Source organism: Anomaloglossus baeobatrachus, chromosome 5, assembly GCF_048569485.1.
Source record: "Anomaloglossus baeobatrachus isolate aAnoBae1 chromosome 5, aAnoBae1.hap1, whole genome shotgun sequence".
NCBI lineage: Eukaryota > Metazoa > Chordata > Amphibia > Anura > Aromobatidae > Anomaloglossus > Anomaloglossus baeobatrachus.
Genome location: NC_134357.1, coordinates 300,093,689 through 300,113,105, shown reverse-complemented (window position 1 = coordinate 300,113,105; position 19,417 = coordinate 300,093,689). Strand labels below are relative to the sequence as shown.

General features: G+C 49.7%; 1 protein-coding gene across 1 annotated transcript in view; it reads right to left on the bottom strand.

Annotated features, from left to right (window-relative positions):
• TSEN54 (tRNA splicing endonuclease subunit 54) overlaps positions 1-14,164 on the bottom strand; it is a 63,267-nt gene extending 49,103 nt beyond the window's left edge. Inside the window, exons 1-2 of the mRNA XM_075349650.1 lie at positions 14,084-14,164; positions 7,248-7,412 (exon numbers count right to left, since the gene is read on the bottom strand). Of these exons, the coding sequence (XP_075205765.1) occupies positions 7,248-7,412; positions 14,084-14,091 (173 nt within the window). The 5' untranslated portion in view covers positions 14,092-14,164. The remainder of the gene's footprint in view (positions 1-7,247; positions 7,413-14,083) is intronic.
• Between the last annotated feature and the right edge of the window lie 5,253 nt (positions 14,165-19,417).

Sequence of the window (19,417 nt, the reverse complement as noted above, 5' to 3'; positions counted from 1 at the left end):
CGAGAAATGTAGAGCCGGAGTGCTCTAACCAGATCTAATAAATGCAAATCCTTTTCACATTGGTGAACTGGATGCGGACCCAAAGAGGGTAAGACGATATCCTGATTGAGATGAAACGGGGATACCTTAGGGATAAAGTCCGGGACCGGACGTAGAACCACCCTATCCTGGTGAAACACCAGGAAGGGGGCTTTGCATGACAGCGCTGCTAGCTGAGACACTCTTCTGAGTGATGTGACTGCCACTAGGAAGGCCACCCTTTGCGAAAGGCGAGATAGAGAGATCCCTCATCGGCTCGAAAAGTGGCTTCTGAAGAGTCGTCAGCACCCTGTTAAGATCCGAGGGTGTTAACGGACGCTTGTAAGGTGGGACCGGAAAGCGCCGATACTTGTCCCTTGAGAGAGCGAAGAGACAAGCCCTTGTCCATTCCGGATTGAAGGAAAGAAAGAAAAGTGGGCAAGGCAAACGGCCAGGGAGTAAAACCCTGATCAGAGCACCAGGATAAGAAGATCCTCCAAGTCCTGTGATAGATCTTGGCGGACGTTGGTTTCCTGGCCTGTCTCATGGTGGCAATGACATCTGGAGATATCCCTGATGACGCTAGGAGCCAGGACTCAATGGCCACACAGTCAGGTTTAGAGCCGCAGAATTCAGAAGGAAATATGGCCCTTGAGGCAGCAAGTCTGGTCGGTCTGGGAGTGTCCACGGTTGACCCACCGTGAGGTGCCACAGATCCGGGTACCACGATCACCTCGGCCAGTCTGGAGCGACGAGGATGGCGCGGCAACAGTCTGACCTGATCTTGCGTAACACTCTGGGCAGTAGTGCCAGAGGAGGAAATACATAAGGCAGTCGAAACTGCGACCAGTTGTGAACTAGCGCATCTGCCGCCAGAGCTCTGTGATCCTTGGACCGAGCCATGAATGCCGGGACTTTGTCGTTGTGCCGAGACGCCATTAGATCGACGTCCGGCGTTCCCCAGCGGCAACAGATCTCTAGAAACACGTCCGGGTGAAGAGACCATTCCCCTGCGTCCATGCCCTGGCGACTGAGAAAATCTGCTTCCCAGTTTTCTACGACCGGGATGTGAACTGCGGAGATGGTGGAGGCTGTGGCTTCCGCCCACAGCCGAATCCGCCGAACTGCTCAGAAGGCTTGACGACTGCGTGTGCCGCCCTGGTGGTTGATGTACGCAACCGCCGTGGCGTTGTCCGACTGAATTCGGATCTGCCTGCCTTCCAGCCACCGCTGGAACACCTTTAGGGCTAGATCCACTGCCCTTATCTCTAGAACATTGATCTGAAGGGAGGACTCTGTCGGAGTCCAGGTTCCCTGAGCCGAGTGGTGGAGGAAGACCGCTCCCCACCCTGACAGACTCGCGTCCGTCGTGACCACAGCCCCGGCTGGGGGCCGGAAGGATTTTTCCTTCGCCCAGGAAGTGGAAAGAAGACACCACTGAAGAGAGGTTTTGCTGCAAGGGAAAGAGAGACGTTCTTGTCTAGGGACGTCGACCTCCTGTCCCATTTGCGGTGTCCGATAGAATCGGACGCAGACGAAACTGCGCAAGGGAACTGCCTCCCTTGCTGCCACCATCTTCCTTAGAAAGTGCATGAGGCGCCTCAAGGGGTGACTGGGCCCGAAGGAGAGATTGCACCCCTGTCTTTAGTGAACGCTGACTATGCAGCGGAAGCTTCACTATCGCTGAGAGAGTATGAAACTCCATCCCGAGGCAAGTCAGTGATTGGGTCGGTGTCAGTTTTGACCTTGGAAATTTGATGATCCACCCGAACCCCTGGAGAGTCTCCAGAGCAATGGTCAGGTTGTGTTGACATGCCACCCAGGAGGGTGTCTTGACTAGAAGATCGTCTAGGTAAGTGATCACCGAGTGGCCCTGAGAGTGTAGGACCGCCACCACTGCTGCCCTGACCTTGGTGAAGACCCGTGGGGCTGTCGCCAGGCCGAATGGCAGTGCCACGAACTGAAGGTGTTCGTCCCTGATGGCGAAACGCAGAAAGCGTTGAAGCTCGGGTGCGATCGGCACATGGAGATAAGCATCCTTGATGTCAATTGATGCTAGGAAGTCTCCTTGTGACATCGAGGCTTCAGAGTGTTCACCGCCTGAAAAAGTGCATCGGCTCGCTCGGGGGGCGGAGATGTTTTGAAGAAACGAGTCGGAGGACGAGAGCAGAGCTCTATCCTGTAACCGTGAGACAGAATGTCTCTCACCCATCGGTCTTGGACATGTGGCCACCAGGCGTCGCAAAAGCGGGAGAGCCTACCACCGACCGAGGACGCGGTCTTGGTGAGGCCGAAGTCATGAGGAAGCCGCCTTGTGACTTAGACCGCCATGCAGAAGAGTTCCTCTAGCCCTCCTCTGACCTGTTGGACGTGGAGGAACGGAACTTTGCTGAGGACCGAAATGACCGAAACCTTTGGACTGGGGCAAGGAAGAGACCTTTTCCTTGGACTGTCTAGTAACTTCATCCAATTGCTTGCCAAACAAACGGTCGCCAGAAAATGGCAAACCGGTTAAGAACTTCTTGGAAGCAGAGCCTGCCTTCCATTCACGTAGCCACATGGCCCTGCAGACTGCCACCGAATTGGTGGATGCTACCGCTGTACGGCTCGCAGAGTCCAGGAACGGCGTTCATGGCGTAGAACGAAAAAACCTACGCCTGAGAAGTGAAGGACACAACCTGCGGGGCAGAGGTATGTGCAACCGCAATAATCTCAGCCAGAGAAGCTGAGATGGCTTGGAGTGCCCTCACGGCTGCGAAGGCTGGAGCAAAAGATGCGACTATGGCTTCATAGATGGATTTCATCATAAGCTTTATTTGGCAGTCAGTGGCATTCGTGAGAGATGGACATCTGCCACTAATACTACGGATCTAGCCGCCAGCCTAGAGACTGGAGAATCCACCCTGTGACACTGAGCCCAATCCTTAACAACGTCAGGGGGGAAAAGGGGAACGCGTGTCAATAAGGCGCTTAGTAAGCGCTTGTTCGTGAAGTTCTGTGCTTCTGGACGGCCCCTCTGGAGTTAGAGTGATCGAAACACGCACTCCTGATGAAGTCGGGGAAGGTTCCCAGCGGGCCCGCTTAGCCTATCAGAGGCCGCGGTCCGTGACGGAGTTCTCACCGTGGGATCTGGGTGTTACCCCAGGAGCCCCTTGTTGTACCGACCCAGAGGGACCCGGGAGCGATGAACTCACAGCTCCCTGGCCCTGTGTTATCGGTCTGGACTGCAAGGCTTCCAGTATCTTAGCAGACCCTCTGTCCATAGACTGAGTCCTGGAATGTGAAAGCTACTCAGAGATTTGCTGATTCCAACATGCAAACTCTGTCCCTGTCATCTGTGCAGTGGAAACCGGCGGTACCACCTGGCCGAGGGTCCCACCAGTGCCGGAGGCTCCGGCTGAGTGAGTGCCCTCGGGGCCAAGCATTGTACACAATGAGGGTATGTGTAACCTGCCTGTAATATAGCCGCACAAGAGGTACAGGTTGTAAAATAAGCCAGTGCCTTGGCACCCTTACTCTTTAAGAGCAAACAACAGCATGTCTTCCGCAGAGTAATCAGTGAGGGTATACAGCCAAAAGCAAATAATGCTGCCGAACAGTGAGATCATATACCATATAAATAAACATATATATATATATACACTGCGGCACCAAGGGGGGTCAGCACCTGAAAACTGGTGCCCCACAGTGCTCAGTGAGGGGGAAGGAGGATACCAACGTATGCTCCAGCCCTCCCTGCCGACGTCCAGTCGGCCGTCCCGTCGTTACCCCTGACTGGCAGGCCCGAGAACGGGAGTATATGGTACTAGGCCGCAAGAGCCGGGGACTAAATTTAAAAACGCGGCCGGCAAACATGGCGCGGTCGGCGCGGTAGTCCCAGTCTCACAAACCACTCAGCAACCGCTGCGGCATTTGTAACACAGATGCTGCATGCACCGTCCCTCAGGGGACACAGAGTACCTTATGATGCAGGGCTCTGTCCCTGATGATGTCCAGTCTCCTGTCCGTCAGAATCCCCCAGGGGCTGCGGCTGGAGCCCGGTCCCAGTGCATGGCGACCGGTTAGGATCCCCCTCTCCCAGAGCAGTGGAGCAGATTCTGAGATCCTCCACCGGCAGAATTATAACAATGGCTGCCGGCGTTCCGAGGGGAGGAGAGAGCCGTGGGCGGGACCGCAAAAGTGCGGGAACCTGGTGGCTCATAGTGATCAGTGAGGGGGACGGAGGACAGCGAAGTGTGCTCCAGCCCTCACTGTCAGCATCATACCGACCGTCCCGCCTTTCTCCCTGACTGGCAGGCTCAGGGGCGGGAGTTTAACACACTAGGCCGCAAAAGCCGGGGACTAAAGTAAAAACCGCGGCCGGCAAACAGGCACGGTCGGCGCGGTAGTCCCAGACAAAAAATCCACACCGCAGTCGCAGCTGCGTCTGAGGCCAAGGTGCTTCATGCACCGTCCCAACGGGGACACAGAGTACCTGTAGATGCAGGGCCATGTCCCTGACGATACTCCGTCTCCTGTCCGGCAGATTCCCCCAGGGGCTGCGGAGGGAGCCCGGTCCCAGTGGCTGGATGACCGGTTAGGATCCCACTTCCCCAGAGCCCCTAAGGGATGTGGAAGGAAAACGGCATGTGGCTCCTGCCTGTGTACCCGCAATGGGTACCTCAACCTTAACAGCACCGCCGACTCAGTGGGGTGAGAAGGGAGCATGCCGGGGGCCCTGTTAGGGGCCCTCTTTTCTTCCATCCGATATAATCAGCAGCTGCTGCTGACTAAAATGTGGAGCATTGTGTGCATGTGTGCCTCCTTCAACACAAAGCATAAAACTGATGAGCCCGTGATGCACGGGAGGGTGTATAGCAGAGGGGAGGGGTTACACTTTTTAAAGTGTAATACTTTGTGTGGCCTCCGGAGGCAGAAGCTATACACCCAATTGTCTGGGTCTCCCAATGGAGCGACAAAGAAAGACAATCTATTCTGTTATTTGAGAGCAATCTGTGCTCTATACCTATTATAATCTACAACATACACAAAGTGGGACCAGAAAAACGAAACGTGGGATCAGAAATCTGATTGTAGTTTGCCGGTACAGGATGTGTATCGGGTAACCATCGCAACGATGGAGGAACTGTCAGCTGCTTCTCAAAGGCAGCGCGCTTGCCAATCAGAGGCAAGCAGCTCCTGACTTTGACATCAGCGCTCTGGCATCGGTCGCGATGGTTACCAGATACACATCCTGTACCGGCGAACTACAAGAACCAGCAGTCCGGCGATGGAACAGAAGGTAAGTTGAATATAATGTGTGTGCGTGTGTTTGTACATGTGTGGAATGGCACAATAGGGGACCAGGATGGGACGTTGAACAAGTTGTGGAACGAATTGTCTGAGCTTTCATTATTTCCTACGGGAAATTTTGCTTTGCTAGACGAGTAACCTGGTTTATAAGCACATTCCCAGAACGGATTGTTCTCGTAAACCAAGGTTCCACTGTACTCAAACGAACTGTCATCAGAGGGGAGAGTCTGCGGCAATGACCAAAGCCTCTGCCCCCTCTATGAAACAAAGTGTCATGCCGCTCGTTTCAGGGGCTGGTCTGTGTCTCTATGTCCCTCCCTGCTGTTCCTGCTCTTTGCCCAGTGCACCGCGCTCGCCCCCTTACAGATTCAGAATGTAATAATCAGCTGCTAAGAAAGTGGTGACGCCGCCCTGGCTGGTGACGTGACTGGTCTCCTGCATGACGCTCTGTGATTACTGTTCTGACCCCATAACAAAGCTTGGCTGTGCACAGTGCAGGGAGGGGCAGACAGAGCAAGCACAAACCAGCCACTGAAACGAGCATCCTGATGATGCTTTGTTTCAGGGAGGGGCAAAGGCTGCGGTCACTGCCACATACTCTGCACCCTGAGGACAGTGCGAGTATCCCAGCATGCACTGGGATTCTCAAACGATTTGTCATCAGACATGAAATATAGAAAAAAAATAAATAATAGTTGTTAGATAAGGTATATAGTCCAAAGGAACCAGCACTATAGATTTCCAATAATATAAAACATTTATTCGGTCCATTAAAAACAGAAGAATGGTGATTACATGATAAAAACGAATGAACAGAAACAGGTAACGCGTTTCTGGCCTGGCACGGACTTTAGTCTTAGTTAAGATATAGGGCCGCGCCAGGCCAGAAATGCGTTACTCATTTCTGTTCATTCCATACGTTCTTACCATTTTTATATTGCTGGTAACATAGTGCTGGTCTCACTTTATAAGCTGAGCTGAACTTTTTTTTTTCTATTACGGTAGTTATAGTGTAGTTAGGAAATTTTTATATATTAGAAAGTAGCTCAGATTATAGCATCAAATAGATAGGGGTTTAAATTAAATTTACTTTTGCTTTTAGACCAACCCTTCAAATCAGCAGAGTATACAACAGGGGTTGGAAACCTATGGCTCGCGAGCCAGATGTGGATCTTTTGATGGCCACATGTTGCTCGCAGACATCTTCCGGTTTGTAAGATGCACATTTTTTCCCCCATAACTGGGGGAAACAAATGGGGGGTGCGTCTTACAAACCGCATATGGCTTACCGGGGCAGCAGTGGTGGCGATACTGCGGCTTGTGGGGTGTTGCGGCGGCAGGCGCCATTGATCTGTGGGCTGCTTTGAATCTCCCACAGTTGACAAGATCGCCTTTAAGAAAATGGCCGCGGAGGCGGCACGTACACATATAGGACCCTAAGGCCATTTTCTTGAATTCTATTGCGTCGATTTGCGCACACGCCGCCAGCCATTTTCTTGAAGTCGATCTCTTCAACTGCGGGAGATTCATAGCTGCACTTTGGCAGATCAATGGCGCCTGCCACCATGACACCGCACATTGACCCTCCTGAGTCATGACAACCCCTCCCCCGTACCATCGCCTATTCTGCCTCCTGGGACCTTCTGAGCTGCTCCACCACCGCCGCTCCCCCCTGGGGAGTATGGCTCTCACAGAATAACATTTTAAAATATGTGGCATTTATAGCTCTCTCTCTCAGCCAAAAGGTTCCCGACCCCTGGTATACAACATCCACAAAGACTGCCCAACCTCCATCTCTTCTCCACTGTTCTTTACAAGCTACACTTCTATCCTCGCACCCTGAAACCCATACAGAGCTAGTCTCCTAAGCCTAAATAATGATCAATCATGATTGTTAGCGAGCTCTGATACTATGACATTACCACACAATTACTTACAGTCGCTCCACACGCTCCTCTCCCAGCAGCTCCCACTGCTCGGCACGACAGATCTGGAGCTTCTCCTTCTGTATCTGGGACCCATCTGGCAGAAAATCCTTCTGTCCATGTGAACGCTGAGGAAGGCTCTGCTCCCGGCTCCGCACTTCAAACAACTCTGCTGGACTGAAAGCCAAAGACACAAAACATAGTGAATACAGGAGCATCAATAGGACCGAGAGGGAAAAGTAGACATTGGTCATAGCAAATAAAGAGCAGTTTTTGTGATGGTTTAAAAAAATAAATAAATAAATAATAATGATGAGCGAGCACTACCATACTACCATGCTCAGGTGCTCGAACAGTTGGACACTCAGACGGGCTCGACTCATGTACCGAGTACACTGGAATTCAATGGGCTCTTACGGAAAAATGCTTGAGTTTCCCGTTGATTTTCATTATACTCGGTACTTGAGTTGAGCCTGGTCGAGCGTCTGACTGCTCAATATGAGTACATTTAAAGGGGTATTCCCATCACCAAGATCCTGTCCCAATATGTTGAAGGTGTAATAAGGCTATGTGCGCACTGGGAAATGGAATTTTCTTGAGAAAATTCCGCATGCTCTCAAAGATTACCGCACCCGCGGTAAAAAACCGCGGCAAACCGCACCCGAAAACCGCATGCGGTTTGCCGCGGTTTGCTGCGGTATTGTTCGCGGTATTGCCGTGGTTTTGCCGCGTGCGAGTTGAGATGTGCTTTATTGCATTCAATGCAATAAAGCACATTGAAGAAAAAAAAAAAAAAGTCATTTAATTCTGAGATAGTAGATAGACAGAAGAATAGATAGAGGGACAGATAGACAGACAGATAGAGGGATAGATAGACAGACAGATAGAGGGATAGATAGACAGACAGATAGAGGGATAGATAGACAGACAGATAGAGGGATAGATAGACAGACAGATAGAGGGATAGATAGACAGACAGATAGAGGGATAGATAGACAGACAGATAGAGGGATAGATAGACAGACAGATAGAGGGATAGACAGACAGACAGATAGAGGGATAGATAGACAGACAGATAGAGGGATAGATAGACAGACAGACAGATAGAGGGATAGATAGACAGACAGATAGAGGGATAGATAGACAGACAGATAGAGGGATAGATAGACAGACAGATAGAGGGATAGATAGACAGACAGATAGAGGGATAGATAGACAGACAGATAGAGGGATAGACAGACAGACAGATAGAGGGATAGATAGACAGACAGATAGAGGGATAGATAGACAGACAGACAGATAGAGGGATAGATAGACAGACAGATAGAGGGATAGATAGACAGACAGATAGAGGGATAGATAGACAGACAGACAGATAGAGGGATAGATAGACAGACAGATAGAGGGATAGATAGACAGACAGACAGATAGAGGGATAGATAGACAGACAGATAGAGGGATAGATAGACAGACAGACAGATAGAGGGATAGATAGACAGACAGATAGAGGGATAGATAGACAGACAGATAGAGGGATAGATAGACAGACAGACAGATAGAGGGATAGATAGACAGACAGATAGAGGGATAGACAGACAGACAGACAGACAGACAGACAGACAGACAGACAGACAGACAGACAGACAGACAGACAGACAGACAGACAGACAGACAGACAGACAGACAGACAGACAGACAGATAGACGACAGATCGCTGCATTTCCCACGGTTGGCAGTGAGTTCACATTACCGGCCGTGGGAAATGACCGGTAATTACCTCTGCTGTCTGCTGCATTCATTCAGCGCTGTGTCTGTGACACATCGCGGCTGGATGTAAGCAGCACAGGACCTGTGGATTACGCCGGAGCTTTGGTGCGGGAGGGGTTAATAAAATGGTGAACGAGGCTTGTTTGTTTTATTTAAAATAAAGGATTTTTCGGTGTCTGTTTTTTCACTTTACTTACGGGTTGATCATGTCAGCTGTCACATAGACGCGGCCATGATCAAGCCTGGAGTTAATGGCGGTGATCCACCACCATTAACCCCTTGTATTACCCTGACCGCCACTGCTACACGGCGGCAGGAAGAGCCGGGGGACACGCCGGTGCTGCCGCATAATGCATGCGACAGTGCCGGGGCAGCTGCGGCTGATATTCTCGGCTGCGGGAGGGGGAGTGAGGCGGGGGAAATTAACCCTGCCCCTCTCCCTCCCCAGCCTGAGAATACCGGGCCGCCGCTGTGTGCTTACCTCGGCTGGACGGTAAATATACAGCGGAGCCCACGTGTTTTTTTTTCTATATTTCCGTTTTCTTTCTATGTGTGTTCTATGTGTCTGTGTCCTGTGTCTATGTGTTCTGTGTCTGTTATGTCTGTGTGTGTCTGTGATGTCTGTGTGTGTTTACTCTCTGCACGGCTTCCTCTTCCTGTAATGACATCACTTCCCTGCAAAACCGCAGACAAGCGATGTACATTACCGGAGGTAAACCGCGAAATACCGCAGGGAATAACGCAGGAAAACGCAGTGAACCGCACAGAATTTGCTGCCTGCGTTATTCCCTGCGGGATTACATTGGAGTCAATGGAGTGAAATCCCGCAGCGACTTGCGGAAAAGAATTGACATGCAATTGTTTTTGCTGCGGGAATCCCGCAGCAAAACATGCAGCTGTCAAATTCCTGACTGAATTGACTGAAAAGCACAAGGTACGTGCTGTGCAGTCCTAATTTTGCATATGTGAGGCCACATGGCACACTTTAAATAAAAATATTTTAGTGTTAGGACTGCCCCAGGAGATTTGCCGTGACGTTGGCGGGGTGGCTCGAAAAATTGCAATTTTTTGCCAAAAATCTCATTTTTTCAATAGTACAGCTTGGAATGTTGGTACTGTGCACACTTTGCAATACATAATATTTTTGAGTGGAGGTTGTTTTTAAGCTGTCAAATTCCGCCTAGTGCGCACAGGATTTTTTTTTGCCCATAGGTTTTGCTGGTGATTCACTGCAGAGATGTTATGAACATTTTCTGCAGCGAAACATGCAGCAAAACCGCAAAAAATCCACGGCAAAATCCGGTAAGTGCGCACATAGCCTAATAATAATGGCAAATACCTCCGATTAGAAATGTAGTATAATTCTTCTGATTCACTATGTCTCACACCTCATATGCAGGGCATTGTAGGACCTTAGGTATCCATGGCTATGACCACTTGCAACTAACTGTGCGTAGTGGTAACCATGAATACCTAAGGACCTACAATGCCCTGCACATGAGGTAAGCGACATAGTGAATCAGAAGAACTATACTACATTTCTAATTAGAGGTATTTGCTAATATTATTACACCCATTACATATTGGTATAGGACCTTGGAGGTGGGAATAACCCTTTAAATCTTCCTTATCTTCTTCTGTCATATATCTGATAGTGAGCACTACCATGCTTGGTACTGCTAATGAGCAGTCAGACGTTCAGATAGGCTCAAGTACCTGAGGGTTTTTTTTTTCTTTCATGATTTGTACTTTGTCTGCACGTTGTCGGGGATGGGGGGGGGTGGGGTGTTCTGAAAATGGACTTTTTCCCTGAGAGGAAAAAGTCTTAATGAAGCGCTCACTGATTCAGTAAGTGGTGTTGGTTGCGTAATGATTCTGGAACGCTGTCGCCAGAGATATACGCCAGCCCCCGAACCACCCGTGCTACACCCATATTGGTGTAACTGGTCCGGATTGGTATATAAACGCCAAAAGTTGCAATATTTTAAACATAACTACCAAGTCATGCACATATACTGTGACAAGGAGTCTACAGCAGATATTTGCAACCATCTTAATGAATTGCCCACAATGTGCCAAAAGTTTAGGTTAAAATTTCTGACAAATAGACAACTAAAAGGTATATGCACACCGCAATTGTTCAGGTGGATTTAGTATTTTTTTAAAAAAAAAAAAAAAGCGAGCTTACACACTTTCTTTTTATTGCCACATACGAAAAAAAAAAGGGACCAATTTTTCCGTCTGAGTATCAACAGGGTTTGGTCTGAGGGCCATCAGTTCTTCTTGAGCATTATAAATAAAATCCCTATTTATTTTTATTTTTTAACGGCCTTCAGCTCAATCTCGAGCCATGGCACCTTTATAGGTGAACGCTCTCTGGAAAGATTGATCTTGTGCAGTCTAGATAGGTCCTCCAGGGTCTTCTCTACCGTTTTCTTGATTGTATCAAGCCATCGGGTTGCTGGTCTTCCTCTTCACCATGTTCCTTCTAGTCTTCCAACCATGATGTCCTTCTCCAGTGATTGCCCAAAGTATGCAAGTCGTAGCCTTGTGATCCTTGCTTCCTGTGACGTTTCTGGTTTGATTTGTTCCAAAAGTGATCTTTTTGTTCTCCTTGCCACCCATGGGATGGAGAACATCCTCTTTTCATATCTAGAGGTCAGTATAAATCAGATGGCATTCGGAGAGCTGTCAGATCTTTTTCATGGACCCATAGACTTGCATTGCCCATCTTGATCTGACATAGAATCAAAATTAGATATGTCTCTGTGATTTTGCGCAATTAGACATGTGACTAGCTCCATAGACTGACAGGTATAATGCCATCTGAAACACGTGGAGAACACTAGTGATGGGCAGTCTCTTTTTGGTGATCCGGTTCCCATGGCTCCGCTCACCAAAAAGAGCAGTCTCTTTTTGATCGTTCATGGCTCCCTATTAAATATGTGCTCACCCCAGGTGAACACATATTTAAGATTATATTAACTCGCCGAAACCCCGCCCACTATCGGCTAAACTCCGCCAATTTAACTGGCCAATTAAATTGTTGCATGGGTGGGGTTTGTTCAGGTGGGCGGGGTTTCTTCCACTGAACACTGGACTTTTACGCCAAGTGAGAGCAGTTTAAAGAATATAGTGGCTCTCACTGGGGATCCGGCTCCCGTCGGTCACAGCAGGGAACCGGATCTTTGCGTCAGATCGTTCACGACCGACACATCACTAGGCAGCACTCCTACATGAAAAACAGATGTCTGAACATTAGGTGCAGGGGGGCAATCGCACCCAGGCCCTGCAGCCTAAGGGAGCAAAAAGTATCTTTGGCCTATAGAAAAAGACCAATGCTATTAAAGGCTTGCAATAACGGGGACTTCGTTGGAGTTTTTGCATCGGGGACCTTACACCATGGCTTCTGAATTAGGCTTAGGGGTACAGAACTCTAGTGAAAAGGAGCGAATCCTGAAGCATATTGCAATTTAAAAACAGGTGGTATTGGCGGCCTGGAAATGATGCAGTGTGAACATACGCCAATACATGGTGTGGCTGACTACACAAAGTAATGATGCAGAACTTACCTGACTGCATAAATCTGGCACTGATAAAGAATGTCTAGTGTAAGAGTGTGTATGGATCTGGCCCCTGTGCGCATGCTCAGGCCGCCATACACATGACTAGTGTAAGAGTGTGCATGGATCTGCCCCTTGTGCGCATGCTCAGGCCACCATACACATGACTAGTGTAAGAGTGTGCATGGATCTGCCCCCTGTGCGCATGCTCAGGCTGCCATACACATTACTAGTGTAAGGCTATGTGCGCACGTTGCGTAAATACATGCAGTTACGCTGCGCTTTGTAGCGCAGCGTAACTGCATGCGTCCTGCGTCCCCTGCATAATCTATGGAGATTGTGCAGGGGCCGTGCGCACGTGGCGTCTTAGAGCGCAGCGCTTCGGCTGCTGCCCGAAGCGCTGTGTTCTAAGAAGTGACATGTCACTTCTTCCGTGTGCTTTGCCGGCAGCTCCTGCTCTGTCTATGGGAGGAGCTGCAGGCAGAGCGCATGGAATCGGCTTTTTTTTTTTCTCTACGGACATTTTCTGCAGCGATTTGAAGCGCACGTGTGCTCTTCAGATCGCTGCAGAAATTTCTGCAGGGCTAGTACGCAACGTGCGCACATAGCCTAAGAGTGTGCATGGATCTGCCCCCTGTGCGCATGCTCAGGCTGCCATACACATGACTAGTGTAAGAGTGTGCATGGATCTGCCCCCTGTGCGCATGCTCAGGCTGCCATACACATGACTAGTGTAAGAGTGTGCATGGATCTGCCCCCTGTGCGCATGCTTAGGCCGCCATACACATGACTAGTGTAAGAGTGTGCATGGATCTGCCCCCTGTGCGCATGCTCAGGCTGCCATACACATGACTAGTGTAAGTGTGCATGGATCTGCCCCCTGTGCGCATGCTCAGGCTGCCATACACATGACTAGTGTAAGAGTGTGCATGGATCTGCCCCCTGTGCGCATGCTCAGGCTGCCATACACATGACTAGTGTAAGAGTGTGCATGGATCTGCCCCCTGTGCGCATGCTCAGGCTGCCATACACATGACTAGTGTAAGAGTGTGCATGGATCTGCCCCCTGTGCGCATGCTCAGGCTGCCATACACATGACTAGTGTAAGAGTGTGCATGGATCTGCCCCCTGTGCGCATGCTCAGGCTGCCATACACATGACTAGTGTAAGAGTGTGCATGGATCTGCCCCCTGTGCGCATGCTCAGGCCACCATACACATGACTAGTGTAAGTGTGCATGGATCTGCCCCCTGTGCGCATGCTCAGGCCACCATACACATGACTAGTGTAAGTGTGCATGGATCTGCCCCCTGTGCGCATGCTCAGGCCGCCATACACACAGCTGACCACTCTCGTGTAAAGCAATGCCAATAAGAGCACTATACTATACAGCTGCTTACAGGGGCATCAGGCTGGAAAATCAGGCACAAATATATATTATGTTTATATGTCCGTGCACATGCGCTCTGTGTCAGCTGCTGCCCCACAATCACAAAGCAGCACGGAGCACACACATACCTCAGCATCACGACGCACTGTCCGTCAAAGCGCACATGGATCCGGCCAGGAAAAGCGACAGAAACAAGCAGGATATGCTGAAGATGAAGGACAGCTCGGCAGCCAATCAGCACGGACCTCGCTCACTCTGATTGGATGTCAGTCATAACCTCTCTGACCAATGAGGAGAACTCAGCCTGCTATTGAATCAGAGCTCGCTGCCCGCTACACCGCACATACTGCAGAGCATAGACGCGGGGCGCAGGGTCACGTGAGCGGCAGGCTGGCGCCCTCCCTCAGCCCCATGCTACCTGCTAATAATACCAACTGGTCCCTGCTGCTTCCTGAGTCCCACGTTCTAGCTCCTCAGTCACCGTCTCAAGAGACTGCTGCCATCCCTCAGAGCCCTGCTTCCTGCGTCTGTGCACTGAGCACAAGACACCTTTTATGCCGCTATACCTTCCAAATTTTGAAAGCAGGGAACACTGTTATTGTTGGTGTCATTTTTCGCAGTGGTTTCTATTACAGATGATTGCATAAAATATTGTGCTGCTTGCTTCCTTGTGGGAGCCTGAAGAATGGACCGTTCACTTGGTTTAACCGCTTGGCGCCTTTGGAAACATGAAGCAATAAAAGGGAACATGCGCCATTATATTTTAGGCCCCTTTCACACATCAGTTTTTTGCCATCAGTCACAATCCGTAGAATTTTGAAAAAAACGGATCTGGCGAGTGATGCCGCTGCATCCGTTTTTTTCTCATAGACTTTTATTGGCGACAGATTGCAGCAGATGGACTCACATTTCATTCATCGTTCGACTGATTCATGAAAAAATTGTGCATCGGACGGAGACAACGGAGAAAATAATCTTTTTGTGTGAGTCGAAAAATCGGACAGCGACAGATCCGTTGCCATCCGTCGTTTCATAATTGAGCGCAGGATGCTGCGTCATCTGTGAAATGACGGAATCTGGCGACGGATTCCGTTTTGGTCAACTGAGCATGCTCCAATTTATTTTATTTAGTATCAAATCGCCAGCCAGTCGGATCCGTCGCATCAGTTTTTTCCACAATCTGCGCCGGATCCGTCGACCCAACGGATTGTGACTGACGACAAAAAACTAATGTGTGAAAGGGGCCTAAGCTCAGCCCACAGAAGGGCAGAGCAAAGTGTGCATGCACAAGCCTGCCATATCTCTGCTTTGGCTCTAGATCTTGTCCGGCAATGGGGATGCCACAAGTGCACATATGTTTTAGGCTCTGACCTCAGAAGGGCAGAGCAAAGTGCGCATGTGCGAGCTTGGGAGGTCTCTGGTCTGGCTCTAGACGTCACTGGCAATGTGGATTGCACATGGGCATTTATATTTTAGGCTCTGCCCACAGAAGGGCAGAGCAAAGTGCGCATGCGCAAACCCAAGATGTCTGTGCTCTGGCGCTAGATGTCGCTGGCAATATGGATTGCACATGCACACTTATGTTTTAGGCTCTGCCCACAGAAGGGCAGAGCAAAGTGCGCATGTGCGAGCTTGGGAGGTCTCTGGTCTGGCTCTAGACGTCACTGGCAATGTGGATTGCACATGGGCATTTATGTTTTAGGCTCTGCCCACAGAAGGGCAGAGCAAAGTGCGCATGCGCGAACCCAAGATGTCTGTGCTCAGGCGCTAGATGTTGCTGGCAATATGGATTGCACATGCGCACTTATGTTTTAGGCTCTGCCCACAGAAGGGCAGAGCAAAGTGCGCATGTGCAAGCTTGGGATGTCGCTGGCAATGTGGAATGTACATGTGCATTTATGTTTTAGGCTCTGACCACAGAAGGGCAGAGCAAAGTGCGCATGCGCAAGCCTGGCATATCTCTGCTTTGGCTCTAGATCTCGTCTGGCAATGGGGACGACACATGTGCATTTATGTTTTAGGCTTTGACCTCAGAAGGGCAGAGCAAAGTGTGCACGAGCCCGAGATGTCTCTGCTCTGGCGCCAGATGTCGCTGGCAATGTAGATTGCACATGCGCACATATGTTTTAGGCCTAAAACACACTTCCACAAAAAAAAACGTCCGTGTGACACGGTCCGTTTTTCGGGTCCGTGTTCCGTTTTTTTGAGGCGTTTCTCCGGTACGTATGGCATCCGTGTGATGGCGTATGCGAGCCGTGTGTACGTTGAAAATGTACGTGTTTCTGTATAAAATGCCCGTGTATGTGTACGTGGAATGTCCGTGTGGAATGTCCGTTTGTGTGTTGCACAATGTCGTTGATACATGTCGGCTGACAGCAGACAGAGTTGCGTGATGAGAATGAACTCGGGTGAACTTCACCCGACTTCATTGTCATGCTGCGGCTCTGTCTGTGTGCCGCGTACTGATTAGCGGTCACCTGTGAAGGATTCACCAGTGACCGCTAATCCCCCGAGTGACTGAAGTGAGCAGCCCTCTCTCATACTTACCGCTCCCCGATCACCAGCGCGGTGAGGAAAAGCTGTGCAGAGAATACGCGGCAACAATTACTTTGAATATGCCGGCCGCTCATTAATCAATCTTGTATTCCCTGCTTTCCCCACCCACAGACGCCTGTGATTGGTTGCAGTCAGACACGCCCCCCACGCTGAGTGACAGCTGTCTCACTGCACCCAATCACAGCAGCCGGTGGGCATGTCTATACTGTGCAGTAAAATAAATAAATAATTAAAAAAAACGGCGTGCGGTCCCCCCCAATTTTAATACCAGCCAGATAAAGCCATACGGCTGAAGGCTGGTATTCTCAGGATGGGGAGCCCCACGTTATGGGGAGCCCCCCAGCCTAACAATATCAGTCAGCAGCCGCCCAGAATTGCCGCATACATTATATGCGACAGTTCTGGGACTGTACCCGGCTCTTCCCGATTTGCCCTGGTGCGTTGGCAAATCGGGGTAATAAGGAGTTTTTGGCAGCCCATAGCTGCCAATAAGTCCTAGATTAATCATGTCAGGCATCTCCCCGAGATACCTTCCATGATTAATCTGTAAATTACAGTAAATAAACACACACACCCGAACAATCCTTTATTAGAAAAAAAAACACAAACGCAAAAACACAAACCCTGGTTCACCACTTTAACAAGCCCGAAAAAGCCCTCCATGTCCGGCGTATTCCAGGATGGTCCAGCGTCGCTTCCAGCTGTGCTGCATGAAGGTGACCGAAGCTGCAGAAGACACAGCCGCTCCTGTCACCTCCACGCAGCTAATGAAGGGAATAGCGCGATCAGCTGAGCTGTCACTGAGGTTACTCGCGGCCAACGCTGAATACAGCTGATCGCGCTATTCCCTTCATTAGCTGCGTGGAGCTGACAGGAGCGGCTGTGTCTTCTGCAGCTCCGGTCACCTTCATGCAGCACAGCTGGAAGCGACGCTGGACCATCCTGGAGTACGCTGGACATGGAGGGCTTTTTCGGGCTTATTAAAGTGGTGAACCAGGGTATATGTTTGTGGGTTTTTTTTCTAATAAAGGATTGTTCGGGTGTGTGTGTTTATTTACTGTAATTTACAGATTAATCATGGAAGGTATCTTGGGGAGACGCCTGACATGATTAATCTAGGACTTATTGGCAGCTATGGGCTGCCAAAAACTCCTTATTACCCCGATTTGCCAACGCACCAGGGCAAATCGGGAAGAGCCGGGTACAGTCCCAGAACTGTCGCATATAATGTATGCGGCAATTCTGGGCGGCTGCTGACTGATATTGTTAGGCTGGGGGGCTCCCCATAACGTGGGGCTCCCCATCCTGAGAATACCAGCCTTCAGCCGTATGGCTTTATCTGGCTGGTATTAAAATTGGGGGGGACCGCACGCTGTTTTTTTTAATTAATTATTTATTTATTTATTTTACTGCACAGTATAGACACGCCCACCGGCTGTTGTGATTGGGTGCAGTGAGACAGCTGTCACTCAGCGTGGGGGGCGTGTCTGACTGCAACCAATCAGAGGCGTCTGTGGGTGGGGAAAGCAGGGAATACGAGATTGATTAATGAGCAGCCGGCATATTCAAAGTAATTGTTGCCGCGTATTCTCTGCACAGCTGTTCCTCGCCGCGCTGGTGATCGGGGAGCGGTATGAGCCGGGGGAAGAAAAAAAACCGAGCACCAATGTAAGTATGACTGAGAACAGCAGGAAAAAAGGTAAGTATACTGAATTTAATTTAAAAAAAAAAAAAAATAAGATTGCTAGTGTAAAAACGCACACGCACGAAATGTGCTGAACACGGACATACTCCGTGTGCGGTACGTGCAGGCACAGACCCATAGACTAAAGCGGGTCCGTGCCTGCGTGCTGCCGGCCAAAAACGGACATGTCGTCCGTGTAGAAAAGCGCACACACGTACTTACCACACGGTCACACGTTCCATGTGATTTTACGTGTGTGTGCCATCTACCATTGAATAACATGGGTCTCCGTGTGTACGTGTCTCCGGTATGTGCAAATACGTACCGCACACGTACAAATTAAATGGATGTGTGTTGCGGGTCTTAGACTCTGCCCACAGAAGGGCAGAGCAAAGTGCGCATGCGCGAGCCCAAGATGTCTGTGCTCTGGCACTAGATGTCGCTGGCAATATGGATTGCACATGCACACTTATGTTTTAGGCTCTGCCCACAGAAGGGCAGAGCAAAGTGCGCATGCGCGAGCTTGGGATGCTTCTGGTCTGGCTCTAGATGTCGCTGGCAATATGGATTGCACATGTGCATTTATGTTTTAGGCTCTGCCCACAGAAGGGCAGAGCAAAGTGCACATGTGCGAGCCTGGGATGTCTCTGCTCTGACTCTAGATGTCACAGGCGATGTGGATGACACATGCACATATGTATTAGGCTCTGACCATAGAATTGCAGAGCAAAGTGTGCATGCATGAGTTGGCGATTTCTCTGTGCAAACTCAAGATTTCACCCGGTTATGTGGATGACGCTGGAGGTGTCATCCACACCAATCAAAGGAGCAATATTTGAATATTTGGAACACAAATATAGCTGAAATAGATTGCGGGCACCATGTTGCATTTAAAGGGCATTTCCAGGACCCCTAAGGTACCCAACCAGCAGAAGCCCCACACAATCGACCCCATTTTGGAAACTAGACCCCTCAAGGATGTTATCCAGAGGTTTAGTGAGCATTTTCAATGCACAGGTACTACACAGAATTTGATAAAAATTAGGTCATATTGAAAATTTTCATTTTTTTCCCAAAAATGTTGCTTTAGCAAGAAATCTGTCACGTGACGTTTCGGTTTGAACAAACAAGCAAGTCTTGTGCCCATACATTGCACATAGTTTGCACTTTTTTAAGTGAGCTCTCCCCACTATAATAATGCTACACATGGGGCCGCTTAATG